Source organism: Bos javanicus, chromosome 3, assembly GCF_032452875.1.
Source record: "Bos javanicus breed banteng chromosome 3, ARS-OSU_banteng_1.0, whole genome shotgun sequence".
NCBI classification, from domain to species: domain Eukaryota; kingdom Metazoa; phylum Chordata; class Mammalia; order Artiodactyla; family Bovidae; genus Bos; species Bos javanicus.
Genome location: NC_083870.1, coordinates 105,876,524 through 105,894,212, shown reverse-complemented (window position 1 = coordinate 105,894,212; position 17,689 = coordinate 105,876,524). Strand labels below are relative to the sequence as shown.

At 42.0% G+C, this 17,689-nt stretch overlaps 2 protein-coding genes and 1 pseudogene across 2 annotated transcripts in view; all 3 read left to right on the top strand.

Moving 5' to 3' along the window:
• The first annotated feature begins 1,312 nt into the window (after nucleotides 1-1,312).
• On the top strand, nucleotides 1,313-13,086 carry EXO5 (exonuclease 5). Its single transcript, XM_061412361.1, has 3 exons — nucleotides 1,313-1,338; nucleotides 2,181-2,238; nucleotides 11,129-13,086. The coding sequence occupies exon 3, from the start codon at nucleotides 11,154-11,156 to the stop codon at nucleotides 12,264-12,266; it is 1,113 nt and encodes a 370-aa protein (XP_061268345.1). The 5' UTR covers nucleotides 1,313-1,338; nucleotides 2,181-2,238; nucleotides 11,129-11,153; the 3' UTR covers nucleotides 12,267-13,086.
• Nucleotides 1,313-17,689, top strand: part of ZNF684 (zinc finger protein 684) — a 30,081-nt gene continuing 13,704 nt past the window's right edge. Inside the window, exons 1-2 of the mRNA XM_061412358.1 lie at nucleotides 1,313-1,338; nucleotides 2,181-2,238. The gene's annotated coding sequence lies outside the window, so the exon portion shown is untranslated. The remainder of the gene's footprint in view (nucleotides 1,339-2,180; nucleotides 2,239-17,689) is intronic.
• Nucleotides 13,177-16,547, top strand: LOC133244764 (large ribosomal subunit protein eL33-like; annotated as a pseudogene).

The window sequence follows — 17,689 nt, the reverse complement described above, 5'->3', positions numbered from 1 at the left end:
GAAGGATCCACTGGGAGTTTGGGGTTGGCACGTATATACCGCTATATTTAAAATAGATAACCAACCAGGACCTACTGTATAGCACAAGGAACAGTGTTCAATATTCTGTAGTAACCTAATGGGAAAAGAGTTGGAAAAATAATTGCTGTTGTTTAGTTGTTTCAATATTCTGTAGCAACCTAACGGGAAAAGAGTTTGAAAAATAATTGCTGTTGTTTAGTTGTTTCAATATTCTGTAGTAACCTAACGGGAAAAGAGTTGGAAAAATAATTGCTGTTGTTTAGTTGTTTCAATATTCTGTAGTAACCTAACGGGAAAAGAATTGGAAAAATAATTGCTGTTGTTTACTTGTTTCAATATTCTGTAGTAACCTAACGGGAAAAGAATTGGAAAAATAATTGCTGTTGTTTACTTGTTGTGTCCAATTCTTTTGTGATCGGGTGGATTGTGGCCTGCGAGTCTCCTTTGGCCATGGGATTTTCCAGGCAAAAATACTGGAATGGGTTGCCATGTCCTTCTCCAGGTAACCTTCCCAACTCAGGGATCGAACTGGGATCTCTTGCATTGGCAGGCGCGTTCTTTTACCCCTGAGCCACCAGGGAAGCCCCCCTCCCAAAATATATACGTGTGTATGTATGAGCCACTTTGCTGCACACCTGAAAGAAACTAGGACAACATTGTTAATCAAAAGTGCTCCAATATAAAACCAAAATTAAAAAGAAAAAAAAGTCAGACTACTGGTCTTCTTAGGAAGGAGGCAGGGAGTGTATTTGTGAAGCGCCCGACACTTTTCTATTTTTGCTCTACATGATGACATGTCTGTTCAGTGATTATTATACTTACCTTTCTAGTTCAGAATATAATTGTGTTACATTTCCTAACAAAAGGGTTAGCTAAAAAGTAAGCAAATAGAAAAAAGAAATACATTGATGAGACGAGTGCCAGCATCTTTGAAAAGTGAGTTTGTGGCTTTTCTCTCGGGTGGGGAAGCTGGTGCGAGATGCAAAGAACAATATTCAGAATCCAAGGTGGCAAAGCGCAGGCTCAGCGCTAATGCATAACCGCACCAGGACCCCACTCCGATTCGCAGCTAGCCGCTTGCCAGTCTGAGTCGCAAGCCGGTTAAGACTAAGCGGCGCCGCAGAGGCCTCTGGGAGGGGGCGGTCCTTGGGCAGGGGCTGGGCATTGTGGGCGTGGTCTCCGGGCGGCTTTCCTGAGAAGCCGTCCTTTCAAGAAAGAGGACCTGACTAGTACTTGAGCCTAAAGGAAAAGAGTCCGGGAGCGGTTGCGAAGCTCGAGAGGAGCAGGTGAAGTCCTGGGTTCGGAGGCGTATCCAAGGTTAGGAGGGTTAGAAGAAGGCCGGCGAATGCGGGTGGCGGGCTGAGGGGCTGCGTTTTGGAACCCTGGGATCTGTATCCGCGGTTACGACGTCCCCCTGTCGTTTTCTCCGGGTGGGAACGGCTCCGGAGTAGCGGTTTATCTCGTCTGTTCCTGTGGGTTGAGGACCTTCTCACCCTGGAAGACCCTGCTGTCGGCTGGGACCCCTTCCCGAAGCCGGCGGTCCCCTTCTCGCCGCTCCTCTAGCACCTTGTAGGGAGTGCTCAGTAAACTTTTGGGCATGCTTGAGACTCCCGGGGAGACAGTGGTTTGGGGATGGTGGGAAGGTCCCCGCTGAAAGCAGAAGTTTCTGGGACCCGCAAGTCCGGGCTTGTACCGACCATGTCAGAATATTGGTGGTAAAGCCAGTGGCAGTTCCGGAGGCATCAGGAATCCGTCAGGGAGGAAAAGCCTCTGAATTTGAGATCTCTTTCTGAGCTTCTGAGCCCAGGTTGGGGCTGGAAGAGGAAATTGACCTTGGAGTTGCAGGGAGATCTTCGCTATTGTTGACACTTTTACTTGCTGGAAGCAGGGATTGGATCGAGTGTCTGCATCCAGGGTGTGGGCAAAACGAAGAAGTTACGGAGAATTTGCCCGTAAAGAGAGGCAAGCATTACCTAGGATCTGGGTGGGCAACAGTCTGTGCAGTGAGGATCAGAGAGGAGGAAACACCACAGTGTGAGAGACTGGTCGGGTGAGAAAAGACCAAAAGTTGCTCTTTTACCACAGCAAGTCTGGCGGTTGCTAATCTGAATTCTCCAATTTCAGACCTGGCCTTTCAGAGTTCCTTTCTCCTCCCCCAGACTTGTCAGTTCAGCATTCTGCCTTTCCCTGTGAGGAGGAAGATCAGCCAAGTCCCAGGTGAGTAGAAGTTTTTTCTCTCCTAAAATTTATTTTAATTCGACAGAGGGAATAGATACACTACCTCATGTCTTCCTAGTGTGTCATCACACTATCATCTGGGCAGCTGAGTACTGTTGTAAAGTGTTAGTCACTCACCAACTCTGTGACCCCATGGACTGTAGCCCACCAGGCCCTTCTGTCCTTGGAATTCTCCAGGCAAGAATACTGGAGTGGGTAGCCATTCCCTTCTCCAAGAAATCTTCCCAAGGGATCGAACCCAAGTCTCCTTCATTGCAGGTAGATTCTTTACCGGCTAAACCACCAAAGAAGCTGGTGTTGGAAGAAGTACTCTAATTTTAAAGATGTGTCAGTAGCCTCAGTAAAATGAAAAACTTGCCCAAGAGTACTCAGAAGGGACGTAGCCTACTACTAAATACTGTTGACCTAGTCAGATTCAGAATCCAGAGCTGTAGGACCTCCAGACTCTTGACACTATGCTGGTGTTTCCCAAACATCTTATTCACTTACCACCTATTTATGCCATACCTGTGTACTACCTGTATTATTGTTATTCTCATATTTTTAATTTTTAACTTTTATTTTAAAAAACAAACTTGCACTGAGAAACACTGCATATGAAATTATGCATTTGATAGATGCTCTAAAGGCTTTATATTTATTCTAAGATGTATCTTCGGAGAAGACAATGGCACCCCACTCCAGTACTCTTGCCTGGAAAATCCCATGGACGGAGGAGCCTGGTAGGCTGCAGTCCATGGGGTCGCTAGAGTCGGACACGACTGAGCGACTTCACTTTCACTTTTCACTTTCATGCATTGGAGAAGGAAATGGCAACCCACTCTAGTGTTCTTGCCTGGAGAATCCCAGGGACGGGGAGCCTGGTGGGCTGCCGTCTATGGGGTCGCACAGAGTTGGACACAACTGAAGTGACTTAGTAGTAGTAGTAGTAAGATGTATCTGAAGGTGTTGATCTATGTACCATGTAAAATCGTCTCCTGTCAAAAAGATGCAGACTGCAATTTGGGATACCATGCACTGTCATGCCTTTTAACTTTTGTTTTTTGATGAAGGGTAAAGATTCTCTCCCACTTTCAGGGACTTAACTGTCCAAATAACATTACTCATTTTGAAACTATCATTATCTAAGACCCACTTATAGTTCAAGACACTTGTGCAAATGTGCTCCTGTGTTTTATTACTGTTGAAGTATCCTATAAAGCAATAACTTAATAGGATATACCCAGAAGTCTGAGCATTGTATTGCCTTTGTTTATTGCAAATAACTTTTCTTCCAGTTATCTGTGTCTTCTTTCTTTGGGGGAATTTAGACTATTTAATGGAGAAGGCAATGGCACCTCACTCCAGTACTCTTGCCTGGAAAATCCCATGGACGGAGGAGCCTGGTAGGCTGCAGACCATGGGTTTGTGAAGAGTCGGACACGACTGAGCGACTTCACTTTCACTTTTCACTTTCATGCATTGGAGAAGGAAATGGCAACCCACTCCAGTGTTCTTGCCTGGAGAATCCCAGGGACGGGGAGCCTGGTGGGCCGCCGTCTATGGGGTCGCACAGAGTTGGACACGACTGAAGCGACTTAGCAGCAGCAGCAGCAGCAGACTATTTAAAAGTTAGTTAAGTACAATGACAACTAATATTTGTACCATTTTCAAGGTACCAAATGTTAAACTTTGACCATGGGAGTTGGTGAATGCATCTCTTTTATTGTTCATTAGAGTAGCAAGGAAGAAATTTGGCTTATAACCTCAATCGGCTTAAATTCTATGTCAAGTTATTTTCCTGGGCACCCAAAGTCAAATACTAGTGGACTGATCATACTTTTTTTTTTCCTATGAAGGGTTTGTTTTGCCGGAAGTCTTATTTTCGTTTCAGGTTCGAAGGGTTTACTCACAAAAGAAATAACTCGTTATACACAATTTCAGGTTTTTTTAATAGAAAATTATTTGACTTAATTTCAATATACTATCATTAAAGAAAAGAAATAGAAACAATACAGAAAAGTAACAGCACATACATCACCAAATTGGGCTGGTCAATATCCAAATTTAAACAGTGCTGGGAAGTTCCTCGATAATAGCAAGCTGAAGTCCCAGTTAGGAAAAGGTCCCAGGCAGTGCCTCCACTCCACCCGTGAGACTTCACATTGCAGTTTCAGGGGTTCCCGCATATTTGTGTGCAAAAATGCAGCTCTGGTTTTACTTTAATTTTTTTTACAATGCTGTTTGTTTTACCTTGTGAGTCATAGGATTTCATTATACCCTGAGCTGTTGGCCAGACCTCCAGGGGCTCAAGAATTCTAAGACCTACTCCCTTTCTTATCTAAAGTGCTGCCTGACTTACTATGCTTGTGGGCAGGCACTGAATCTGGGCAGTGTCCATGCAGGTCAGAAGCCAGGTCAGGGGCCTGCCCTCCTGCTTCTGAAGCCTGAACAAGACTTTCTCCATTTTAATATTCCCTGTCAGCCTCAGGGTTGTTTAGATTGAAAGAGCATGTTGTTGTTCAGTCTCTCAGTTGTGTCAGACTCTTTGTGACCCCATGGACTGGCAGCATGCCAGGCTTCCCTGTCCATCTCCAACTCCCAAAGTTTGCTCAAACTCAGTCCATCAAGTCGGTGATGCCATCCAACCATCTCATCCTCTGTTGTCCCCTTCTACTCCTGTCTTCAATCTTTCCCATAGTCAGGGTCTTTTCCAATGAGTCAGTTTTTCACATCAGGTGGCCAAAATATTGGAGTTTCAGCTTCAGCCTCAGTCCTTCCAATTAATATTCAGGACTGATTTCCTTTAGGATTGACTGCTTTGATCTCCTTGTAGTCCAAGGGACTTTCAAGAGTTTTCTCCAACACCACAGTTCAAAAGCATCAATTCTTCGGCGCTCAGCTTTATTTGTGGTTCAACTCTCATATCCATACATGACTACTGGAAAACCGTAGCTTTGACTATATGGACCTTTGTAGGCAAAGTAACGTCTCTGCTTCTTAATATGCCGTCTAGGTTGGTCATCGGAGAAGGCAATGGCAAGCCACTCCAGTACTCTTGCCTGGAAAATCCCATGGATGGAGGAGCCTGGTGGGCTGCAGTCCATGGGGTCGCTATGAGTCGGACGCGACTGAGGAACTTCACTTTCACTTTTCACTTTCACACAATGGAGAAGGAAATGGCAACCCACTCCAGTGTTCTTGCCTGGAGAATCCCAGGGACAGCAGAGCCTGGTGGGCTGCCGTCTATGGGGTCGCACAGAGTCAGACACAACTGAATCGACTTAGCAGCAGTAGCAGCAGGTTGGTTATAGCTTTTCTTCTAAGGAGCAAGTGTCTTTTAATTACATGGCTGCAGTCACCATCTGTAGTGACTTTGGAGCCCTAAAAAATAAAATCTGTCAGTGTTTCCAGTTTCCCCATCTATTTGCCATGAAATGATGGGACTGGATTCCATAATCTTAATTTTTTTAATGTTAAGTTTTAAGCCACCTTTTTCACTCTCTTCTTTCACTTTCATCAAGAGGCTCTTTAGTTCCTCTTCACTTTCTGCCACTACGATGGTATCATCTGCATATCTGAGGTTGTTGATATTTCCTGTCAATCTTGATTCCAGCTTGTGCTTCATCCAGCCCAGCATTTTGCATAATGTACTCTGCTTATAGGTTAAATAAGCAGAGTGGCAATATACAGCCTTGACATACTCCTTTCCCAATTTGGAGCCAGTCTCTTGTTTCATGTCCAGTTCTAGCTGTTGCTTCTTGACCTGCATACAGATTTCTCAGGAGGCAGGTAAGGTGGTCTGGTATTCTCATCTCTTGAAGAATTTTCCACAGTTTGTTGTGATCCACACAGTCAAAGGCTTTGGCATAGTCAATGAAGCAGAAGTGGATGTTTTTTTTCTGGAACTCTCTTGCTTTTTTGATGATCCAGCGGATGTTGGCAATTTGATCTCTGGTTCCGCTGCCTTTTCTAAATCCAGCTTGAACATCTGTAAGTTATCAGTTCATGTACTATTGAAGCTTAGCTTAGAGAATTTTGAGCATTACTTTGCTAGCGTGTGAGATGAGTGCATTTGTACAGTAGTTTGAACATTCTTTAGCATTGCCTTTCTTTGGGATTGGAATGAAAACTGACCTTTTCCAGTCCTGTGGCCACTGCTGAGTTTTCCAAATTTGTTGGCATATTGAGTGCAGCACTTTCAGAGCATCATCTTTTAGGATTTGAAATAGCTCAACTGGAATTCTATCACCTCCACTAGCTTTGTTCGTAGTGATGCTTCCTAAGGCCACTTGACTTTGCATTCCAGGATGTCTGACTCTAGGTGAGTAATCACACCATCGTGGTCATCTGGGTCATGAAGATCTTTTTTGTACAGTTCTTCTATGTATTCTTGCCATCTCTTCTTAATATCTTCTGCTTCTGTTTAGGTCCATACCATTTCTGTCCTTTATTGTGCCGTCTTTGCATGAAATGTTCCCTTGGTATTTCTGATTTTCTTGAGAGCTCTCTAGTCTTTCCCATTCTATTGTTTTCCTCTATTTCTTTGCATTGATCACTGAGAAAGGCTTTCTTATCTCACCTTGCTATTCTTTGGAACTCTGCATTCAAATGGGTATATTTTTCCTTTTCTCCTTTGCCTTTTGCTTCTCTTCTTCTCTCAGCTATTTGTAAGGCCTCCTCAGACAACCATTTTGCCTTTTTGCATTTCTTTTTCTTGGTGATGGTCTTGATCACTGCCTTGTGTACAATGTCACAAACCTCCATCAACAGTTCTTTAGGCACTCTATCTGTCAGATCTAATCCCTTGAATCTATTTGTCACTTCCGCTTATAATCATAAGGAGTTTGATTTAGGTCATACCTAAATAGTCTAGTGGTTTTCCCTACTTTGTTCAATTTAAGTCTGAATTTGGCAATAAGGAGTTCATGATCTGAGCCACAGTCAGCTCCCAGTCTTGTTTTTATTGACTTTATAGAGCTTCTCCATCTTCAGCTGTAAAGAATGTAATCAATCTGATTTCGGTATTAACCATCTGGTGATGTCCATGTGTAGAGTCTTCTCTTGTGTTGTTGAAGAGGGTTTTTGGTATGACCAGTGTGTTCTCTTGGTAAAACTCTTTTAGCCTTTGCCCTGCTTCATTTTTTACTCCAAGGCCAAACTTGCCTGTTACTCCAGGTATCTCTTGACTTCCTACTTTTGCATTCCAGTCCCCTATGATAAAAAGGACATCTTTTTTTGTTTTAGTTCTAGATGGTCTTATAGGTCTTCATAGAAACCATTCAACTTCAGTTTCTTTGGCATTAGTGGTTGGAGCATAGACTTGGATTACCGTGATATTGAATGGTTTGCCTTGGAAATGAACACAGATCATTCTGCCATTTTTGAGATTGCACCCAAGTACTGCATTTCGGACTCTTCTGTTGACTATGAAGGCTACTCCATATCTTCTAAGGGATTCTTGTCCACAGTAGTAGATATAATGGTCATCTGAATTAAATTTGCCCATTCCAGTCCATTTTAGTTTACTGATTCCTAAAATGTTGATGTTCACTCTTGCCATCTCCTGTTTGACCACTTCCAATTTACCTTGATTCATGGACCTGACATTCCAGGTTCCTATAAAATATTGTTCTTTACAGCATCAGACTTTACTTCTATCACCAGTCACATCCACAGCTGGGTGTTGTTTTTGCTTTGGCTCTGTCTCTTCATTCTTTCTGGAGTTATTTCTCCACTGATATCCAGTAGCATATTGGGCATCTACCGACCTGGGGAGTTCATCTTTCAGTGTCATATTTTTGTGCCTTTTCATACTGTCCATGGGATTCTCAAGGCGAGAATACTGACCTGGTTTGCCTTCCCTTCTCCAGTGGATCATGTTTTGTCAGAACGCTCTGTGACCAGTCCATCTTGGGTGACCCTACACAGCATGGCTCATAGTTTCTGCAACCTTTATAGCGACTTTTTCGGCTACCAACTGGAAAATGGACTTGATCAGCTAAAATAAATCTTTGACATTGTAACATGGACAATTGTCCTTGCGAATTGCATAATTCTCTCTCCAATTTTGACTTCTCTTCAGCCAGTTTTAATTTGGCTTCATGTACCTTACAATAGGCAGAGAGGTAGATCCAGCCTGTCTGACCCAGGGCAGTACATTCTTATCCTTTCTCAATTGGCATGAGCTGCAAACATTCAATAAATTCTAAAGTTTTGGCATGCTTATTTTGGGGTCTCAGTTCTCACGCAATCCGGTGGATATGCCCCATTCAGTAGCTAATGAGCAATAAGGCAAATCTTCCCATCCAGGAATTAAAAACTTCATTAATCTTAATCTCTTGTGGCATTTTGCTTCATGAATCCTGCTTACAGTGCCAGTTTATATTTTGCTTTAAGTTTTACTTTCATTTCAGGTTTGAAGGATTCATTAACAAAAGAAACCACGTGTTACTCACAATTCAATTTTTTATAGGAGATTATCTGACTTAATTTCAATATACAGCCATTAAAAGAAAAGAAACAAACAAACAAAAAAAAGAAACAATAGAGAAAAGTAACAGGACATACATCACCAAGTTGGGCTGGCCAACATCCAGATATAAACAGCACTGCAAAGTCCCTCCTTATACAGCAGCCTGGAGTCCCAGGTGGGAGAAGGTCCCAGGTAGGGTGTCCACTCCACAGGTGAGACTTCAAACTGCAGTTTTGGGAGGTCCCACTTAAAAATCCAGGCCGCAAACTGATACATTATCAGTTTTCAAGAACGAATGCAGTTCTGGTTTTACTTTACTCTTTTCACAATACTGTTTATCTTGTGAGTCACAGAATTTCATTATACCCTGAGCAGTTGGCCAGACCTCCAGGGGCTCAAGAATTCCAAAACCCACTCCCTTTCTTATCTAAAGTGCTGCCTGACTTACTATGCTTGTGGGCAGGCCTGGGATCTGGACAATGTCAAGATGTTTTTAGGGCACTTGGGGAAATTTGAATATGGACTAGAGTATTAGGGAATTATTTTATTAGGTGTGATAAAATTGTAGTTAATGTAGAAGTCTTCTTTGGAAATGTATGCTGAAGCATTTATATTTGAAGCATTATGCTGCCTGTAATTTATATTAAAATAGTTAAACTGAAAACAAAAAGCACCTGAAAGAAGCAAATACAGCAACATATCAACAGTTGCTAACTAGATTGTGTTCATTGTTCTATTCTTTCTATCTCCTGCGTTTGAGAAATTGCTTGTTGTAAAGAGAGGGAGTACTTGTCCTGTAGTAAAGTAGTGAGATATTAAATGTGAAGCACTTGGTTCAGTGTCTAGCACATTTGGCTGTGCAGTGCAGCATGTGGGATCTTAGTTCTCCAACCAGGAACCGAACCTGTGCCCCCTGCAGTAGAAGCATGGAGCCCAATCCACTGGACTGCTAGGGAATTCCCAATATCCACTATTATTTGTAGCAAAATCCAGTAATATTTGTTGGCTTCCCAGGTGGTGCTAGTGGTAAAGAATCCACCTGCTAATGCAGGAGATATAACAAACTGGTTTCAGTTCCTGGGTCAGGGAGATCCCCTGGTGGAGAGCTTGGCAACCCACTCCAGTATTCTTGCCTGGAGGATCCTATGGACAGAGGAGCCTGGTGGGCTACAGTCCATAGGGTCGAAAAAAGTCGGACATGACTGAAGTGATTTAGCAAGCATGCTCATACAGTAGTATTTTGAGAGTGTTCACTGACAGATGTTTTCCATCATAAGCTAATTTCTTGTGGGGAGAGAAAATAAAACTTAGCAAGAAACATCAATTTCTATAATGTTAGGAGGAATTTATAAAGGCAGTAAAGGTAAAGTATTAATATATCTCAAATAGAAAAACAACTGATTTCTGCATGTTGCTGTGAATATCCTCTACTACTGTATGCTGTTACTTTGTATATGGGTAGGTCTATTTGCATTTATCTGTAGTTAGTTTTTAAATTTTGCCACACCGTGTTCCTGAAACAGTCATTGTAGAGCTGATTTTCCTCATGGAACACTTTGGTATGAGATTTGTTTTCCTAGCTAAGGACTTTGTATTTAGAGGAATTGTAGAAGCAGTCCATGATAAACTGGCAGACATTGTACAACATTTACAGTGTTCTGTATTTACTTAAAATAATGAAATAATATCCCAAGGCAGTAAAGATTTATATATATATATATATATATATATTTTTTTTTTTTTTAATTTATATTTGGCTGTGCTGGTTCTTTTTGTTGTGCAGGCTTTTCTCTAGTTGCAGCCGGCAGGGGCCACCCTCTAGTCACAGTGCATGGACTTCCCTTTGCAGTGACTTCTCTTGTTGTGGAACACGGGCTCTAGGGTACGCAGGCTTCAGTAGTTACAGCTCCTGGGCTCTAGAGTACAGGCTCAATAGTTGTGACACATAGGCTTAGTTGCTCCTGAGGATGTGGGATCTTCCTGGACCAGGGATCAAACCCATGTCTCCTGCATTGGCAGGCAGATTCTTTACTACTGAGCCACCAGGGAAGCCCCAGGAGAGCTTTGAAGGAAGAAGGACAAACCTTAAATCTCCTTTTAAATGGAGAAATTGAGGATGAGGAAAGTGATTTGCTTAAAGTCACATAATATGTTAGTGCCAGATTTAGGAATAAAACTATTTTGCACTTAAAAAATATTTGCCAAGTATTCACGTATGGATGATACAGTGAGCCTTATTGTAAACTGCATGTGTGCTACAACTCTATAGCATTATTAATTGTTCATAAATTAATAAGCATCTTTAAAGACTATATATAAATAATTAGTTGTGAATCTTTTTCTCATTGGAATTCAAAAGTGCTTTTGAGAAATTTTCCATTTGGATAATGCATTTCTTTAATATGATGTGTACAGCCTTTGCCCAATCCAGAGCTGTGCCATGGCAGAGACTGAGGAAGAGGAGACGGTGTCAGAAGAGGCTTCTGGATTCTCAGACTTGAGTGACTCAGAACTTTTGGACCTGGAGGATACACAAGAGTCAAGTGCTTCAGCTAGCAAGCCTGGTCCTTCTTATGAATTACCTGGGAAGGATGACAAGCTCATAAGGTCACCAAAATGGAAACGAAGATTGGATGTCTCATCACCTATGGAGCGATTTCATCTGAAATATTTGTATGTCACTGACCTGTCTACTCAGAACTGGTGTGAACAGCAAATGGTATATGGAAAGGAGTTTTCTGGTTTCTTGACACCTGAGAAATCAGCGATTTTGGATACTGGTGCCAGCATCCATCTAGCTAGAGAACTAGAAGTTCATGATCTTGTGAGTATCCCCATCACCAGTAAAGAAGATGCTTGGGCAGTTAAGTTTCTGAACATATTATCAATGATTCCTACCCTGCAGTCAGAAGGGCGCATCAGAGAGTTTCCAGTGTTTGCAGAAGTGGAGGGTGTGCTTCTTGTTGGTGTGATTGATGAGCTGCACTATACAGCCAGCGGGGAACTGGAACTGACTGAACTCAAGACCCGTGGGAACCCTGTGCTCCCTTCAGATGCTCAGAAAAAAAAAGACTATTTTCAAGTCAGCCTGTACAAATATATCTTTGATGCCATGGTACATGGGAAAGTGACTGCTGCTAGCTTAATCCACCACACAAAACTGGATCCAGAAAAGCCACTGGGACCTTCAGTGCTGAGGCATGCCCAGCAGGGAGGCTACTCTGTGAAGTCCTTGGGTGACCTCATAGAACTGGTCTTCTTGTCTCTAACACTGTCTGACCTCCCACTTATTGATAGCCTGAAAATTGAGTATGTCCACCAAGGGACTGCCACTGTGCTAGGTACAGAGATGGTGGCCTTTGCAGAGAAGGAGGTGAGAAGCAAAGTACAGCATTATATGACCTACTGGATGGGCCACCGAGAGCCTCAAGGGGTTGATGTGGAGGAGGCCTGGAAATGCCGGATGTGCAACTATGCAGATATCTGTGAGTGGAAGAAGAGCGGTGGGTTGATCAGTGCCATGCTAGAGCCACAAGTCAAAAAGGCCAAATGAACAGAAGATGTGCCTTCAAGAACTTGGATGTTTCCTGCATCTAATGTACTCAGCAGAGTTAAAGAGGACCAGTCTCTTCAACCAAGCTTGAATTTCTTGGACAGTGTTCTTATTTTGGTTCTTTTCATATTTCCTCAGCCTCTAACCTCACAAATCCAAGACCCTGGCTCATGGCTGAGTGGGAGAGATCTGGGATTATACTATCCCTAGAATTTTGCCACAGGTTGCCAAAAAGACAAATGCTTATCATGGCTGGAGCACAATCATTGTTTTCTTAAGATTCTTCCATTTCTTTTAAGTCTCTTCCCTATGTTTTTCTCAATCAAGATTTCTACAAGGTGCTGTAGCATGTGCCAGAATTTCCTTTTTAAGACTGAATAATATTCTACTGTGTCAATAGCTTTTAAAAGTAAATGAGAGCAAAGTAGTATTCCAGAGGAGGAGCTGACATGGTAAAAGCTAACATGTTGCAGAATGATTTATCTCAGATGGATCTGAAACTGGAAATATTACAGTGGTGTCACAGTCCACCAGGTTGTCAGATCCTCACATGTGGAAGCAAGAAATGCAGATGGTTCTGTTGACTTGGGAACAAGGGGAGGGTCTAAGTCCTGGAGGTCTGGATGAAGTGAAAAATGAGCTGTATTGAATTCCAGGTCAGTATCCTAGGAATACTGATTAAGCCTCATAAGCAGAATCTGTGAATGTGGACCACGAATAAGCTAAGAATTGTTATCCCAGCCTCAGTAGCTCTAATTCCACTGAACTTCACTTCTGCTGTTCTTTAATAATGTCTCCAATAAACACAACATTCATTGAATATCTTTATTGGGAGTATCTTTTTCCAGTCTGTGGCTTGCCTTTTTATTCTGTCATGGTGTCTTTTGATGAACAAAATATTGCTGAAGACCGGTTGGAATGTTTCATTAGTGCTTTTGGTATCTCACTTAAGATACACAATATTTTTCAACTTCAACACACCTTGTTTCTTTTACTTATCAATGTACTTTAGAGTTGTTTCATATTAGTATTTATAGTTCACCTCCTTCCTTTTAGTTGCTGCAAAGGGTTCCATTGTAAAGATATACTGTTTATCTAAGTAGACCTCTATTTATATATACTTAAGCTATTTCCTATCTTTTCCTACTACAAACACTATAATAATGTATAAAGTAGAAAGTAAATATTGGTCTTACATGCATACCTGTTAATTCTGAATCTCAAAATAACCATCAATAGGAAGTTGGATAAGGTTCTTCAAGATACTTTGTGGATGTATCAAAAATCATATATTTAAATATATTTAAATCATACATTTAAATATAAATCAAATACATGTGTTGGGTGTATGTGATTAGACATAAAAAATCTTCTGTAGATGCTTGTTTTTTCAGGTGAACATAGAGTATTTATCAAAATAGACTATTTCTAGGCCATAAAACAAATCTGAATAAATTTATGTGGATGAAAGTCATACAAAGTATGCTATCTGATCACAATGGAATTAAGTTAGAGTTTGATGACAGATATCTGAACAATCAAAAATTATGTGCAAACTAAATTACACACTAAAGTACCCTCAGTTCAGTTCAGTCGCTCAGTTGTGTCTGACTCTTTGCGACCCCATGAATCGCAGCACGCCAGGCCTCCTGTCCATTACCAACTCCTGGAGTTCACTCAGACTCATGTCCATCGAGTCAGTGATGCCATCCAGCCATCTCATCCTCTGTCGTCCCCTTCTCCTCCTGCCCTCAATCCCTCCCAGCATCAGAGTTTTTTCCAATGAGTCAACTCTTCGCACGAGGTGGCCAAAGTACTGGAGTTTCAGCTTTAGCATCATTCCTTCCAAAGAAATCCCAGGGCTGATCTCCTTCAGAATGGACTGGTTGGATCTCCTTGCAGTCCAAGGGACTCTGAAGAGTCTTCTCCAACACCACAGTTCAAAAGCATCAATTCTTCGGCGATCAGCTTTCTTCACAGTCCAACTCTCACATCCATACATGACCACAGGAAAAACCATAGCCTTGACTAGACGAACCTTTGTTGGCAAAGTAATGTCTCTGCTTTTCAATATGCTGTCTAGGTTGGTCATAACTTTTCTTCCAAGGAGTAAGCATCTTTTAATTTCATGGCTGCAGTCACCATCTGCAGTGATTTTGGAGCCCCAAAAATAAAGTGTGACACTGTTTCCACTGTTTCCCCATCTATTTCCCATGAAGTGATGGGACCAGATGCCATGATCTTCATTTTCTAAGATATCACAAAAAGAGAAATTACTTATATTTACTTGAAAATATACAAAAATGTGTGGGAGGCAGTATATTTCAGGGAAATTGATAACACTAAATGCCTAATTGGATACCTAATTGATATGTGAACCGTGAACTTCCTGATGTTCAAGCTGGTTTTAGAAAAGGCAGAGGAACCAGAGATCAAATTGCCAACATCTGCTGGATCATGGAAAAAGCAAGAGAGTTCCAGAAAAACATCTATTTCTGCTTTATTGACTATGCCAAAGCCTTTGACTGTGTGGATCACAGTAAACTGTGGAAAATTCTGAAAGAGATGGGAATACCAGACCACCTGATCTGCCTCTTGAGAAATTTGTATGCAGGTCAGGAAGCAACAGTTAGAACTGGACATGGAACAACAGACTGGTTCCAAATAGGAAAAGGAGTACGTCAAGGCTGTATATTGTCACCCTGTTTATTTAGCCTATATGCAGAGTACATCATGAGAAACGCTGGACTGGAAGAAGCACAAGCTGGAATCAAGATTGCCGGGAGAAATATCAATAACCTCAGATATGCAGATGCAGAAAGTGAAGAGGAACTCAAAAGCCTCTTGATGAAAGTGAAAGTGGAGAGTGAAAAAGTTGGCTTAAAGCTCAACATTCAGAAAACGAAGATCATGGCATCTGGTCCCATCACTTCCTGGGAAATAGATGGGGAAACAGTGGAAACAGTGTCAGACTTTATTTTTGGGGGCTCCAAAATCACTGCAGATGGTCACTGCAGCCATGAAATTAAAAGACGCTTACTCCTGGAAGGAAAGTTATGACCAACCTAGATAGCATATTCAAAAGCAGAGACATTACTTTGCCAACAAAGGTCCGTCTAGTCAAGGCTATGGTTTTTCCTGTGGTCATGTATGGATGTGAGAGTTGGACTGTGAAGAAAGCTGAGCGCCGAAGAATTGATGCTTTTGAACTGTGGTGTTGGAGAAGACTCTTGAGAGTCCCTTGGACTGCAAGGAGATCCAACCAGTCCATTCTGAAGGAGATCAGCCCTGGGATTTCTTTGGAAGGAATGATGCTAAAGCTGAAACTCCAGTACTTTGGCCACCTCATGTGAAGAGTTGACTCATTGGAAAAGACTCTGATGCTGGGAGGGATTGAGGGCAGGAGGAGAAGGGGATGACAGAGGATGAGATGGCTGGATGGCATCACTGACTCGGTGGATGTGAGTCTGAGTGAACTCTGGGAGTTGGTGATGGACAGGGAGGCCTGGCGTGCTGTGACTCATGGGGTCGCAAAGAGTCGGACAGGACTGAGCGAGTGAACTGAACTGAACTGAAATGAATGCCACTAATTGGAAAAGAAGAAAGATCTCAAATTACTGACCTCAGTGTCCCCATTAACTAAAAAAAGGAGAGAAAATCAAATTCAAAGAAAGCATAAAAATGAAATGAGCAACATAGCTGACATTAATAAAATAGAAAACAGATAATAGAGAAAAATCAATGAAACCAAAAACTGATTCTGAGATCAATAAAACTGACAAGTTCTAGCCAGAGCAATTAGGGTGGGAGAGGGGAGAGGGAAGACACATGACCAATATCAGGAATGAGGTGACAGCACTACAAATATTATGGATATTAAAAGAAAATAAGGGATTATTATGCAGCCATCTTGGATCCTGTGGAGGCCTGCTAGGAACAGGACTTCTAAATTGACAAATATGTCTGGAAGGCTGTGGTCCAAGGCCATTTTTTCTGGCTATAAGTGGGGTCTACAGAACCAGAGGGAGCATGCAGCTCTCCTGAAAATTGAAAGTGTATATGCTCGGGATGAAACTGAATTCTGTCTAGGCAAGAGATGTGTTTCTGTGTACAAAGCAAAGAACAACACAGTATTTCCTGGCAGAAAACCTTAGTAATCTGGGGAAAGATAACTCAAGCTCATGGAAACAGTGGCATGGTTCCTGCCAAATTCCAAAGCAACCTTCCTGCTGAAGACATTGAACACAGCATCATGTGATGCTGTACCCTTTGAGAATTTAAACTTACTGAAAAGTAAATAAAAAGTGTGGATTTGTTAAAAAAAAAAGGGGGGGGGATAGTAAGAACAACTTTATGCCAATACATTTGACAGCTTAGATGATAGAAAAATTCCTTGAAAGATACAAACTACCAAAGCTCTCTGAAGAAATTTGCAACCTAAATAATAGCCCTATATCCAACAAAGAGGTTGATTTTGTAGTTTAAAACCTCCCCACAAAGAAAGCTGTAGGCCCAGATGATTTACTGCTGAATTCTCCCAAATATTTAGAAATGACACTGAAGTCTAGACAAACACCCAGAAAATGGGAGGGAAGTTTCCCTGCTCGGTGATACAAGTCCAGGTTGCCTACTTGTCTTTCTGACCTGCTGGCTATAGGTTGGAGGTTTCAACAACCTCTTCCTTGGACTTGATTAATTTACTCAAATGGCTCACAGAACTCAGAGAAACATTTTACTTACTAGACTACTAGTTTATTATTAAAGGATATAACTCAAGAATTGCCATATGGAGAGATGCATAACGTAAGGTATCAGTAAAGGGTGCAGATCTTCCATGCCCTCTATGGGTACATGGCTCTCCCCATACCTTCACGTGTTCACCAACCTGGTTGTGAGCAGGGGTTACTCTCTAGTTATTGTGTGGGCTTCTCATTGTGGTGGCTCCTCTTGTTGCAGGACATGGTCTCTGGGGTGCATGGTCTCAGTTGTTGTGGCACACAGATTAGTTGCCTGCAGTATGTTGAATCTTCCGGACCAGGGACTGAACCTGTGTCCCCTGCATTGGCAGGTGGATTCTTAACCACTGGACCACCAGGGAAGTCCCCTTTTGGGGTTTTATGGAGTCTTCATTACATAGCCGTGACTGATTAAATCATTGGCCATTGGCAATTGATTCAATCTCCAACCTCTCTCCCTTCCCCATAGGTTAGGAGATGTGGGACTGAAAGTTCTAACCCTCTAATCATGTGGTTTGGTTTTCCGGACAGTCAGCCCTCATCCTTAGGTGCTGTCCAAAAGTCACCTCATTAACATAACAAAAGATATGCTCATTCTCATATCTTAGGAAATTCCAAGAGTTTTAGGAGCTCTGATTCAGAACTGGGGATGAAAGCCAAATACAAATAAATCAAAGAAAGGAAACA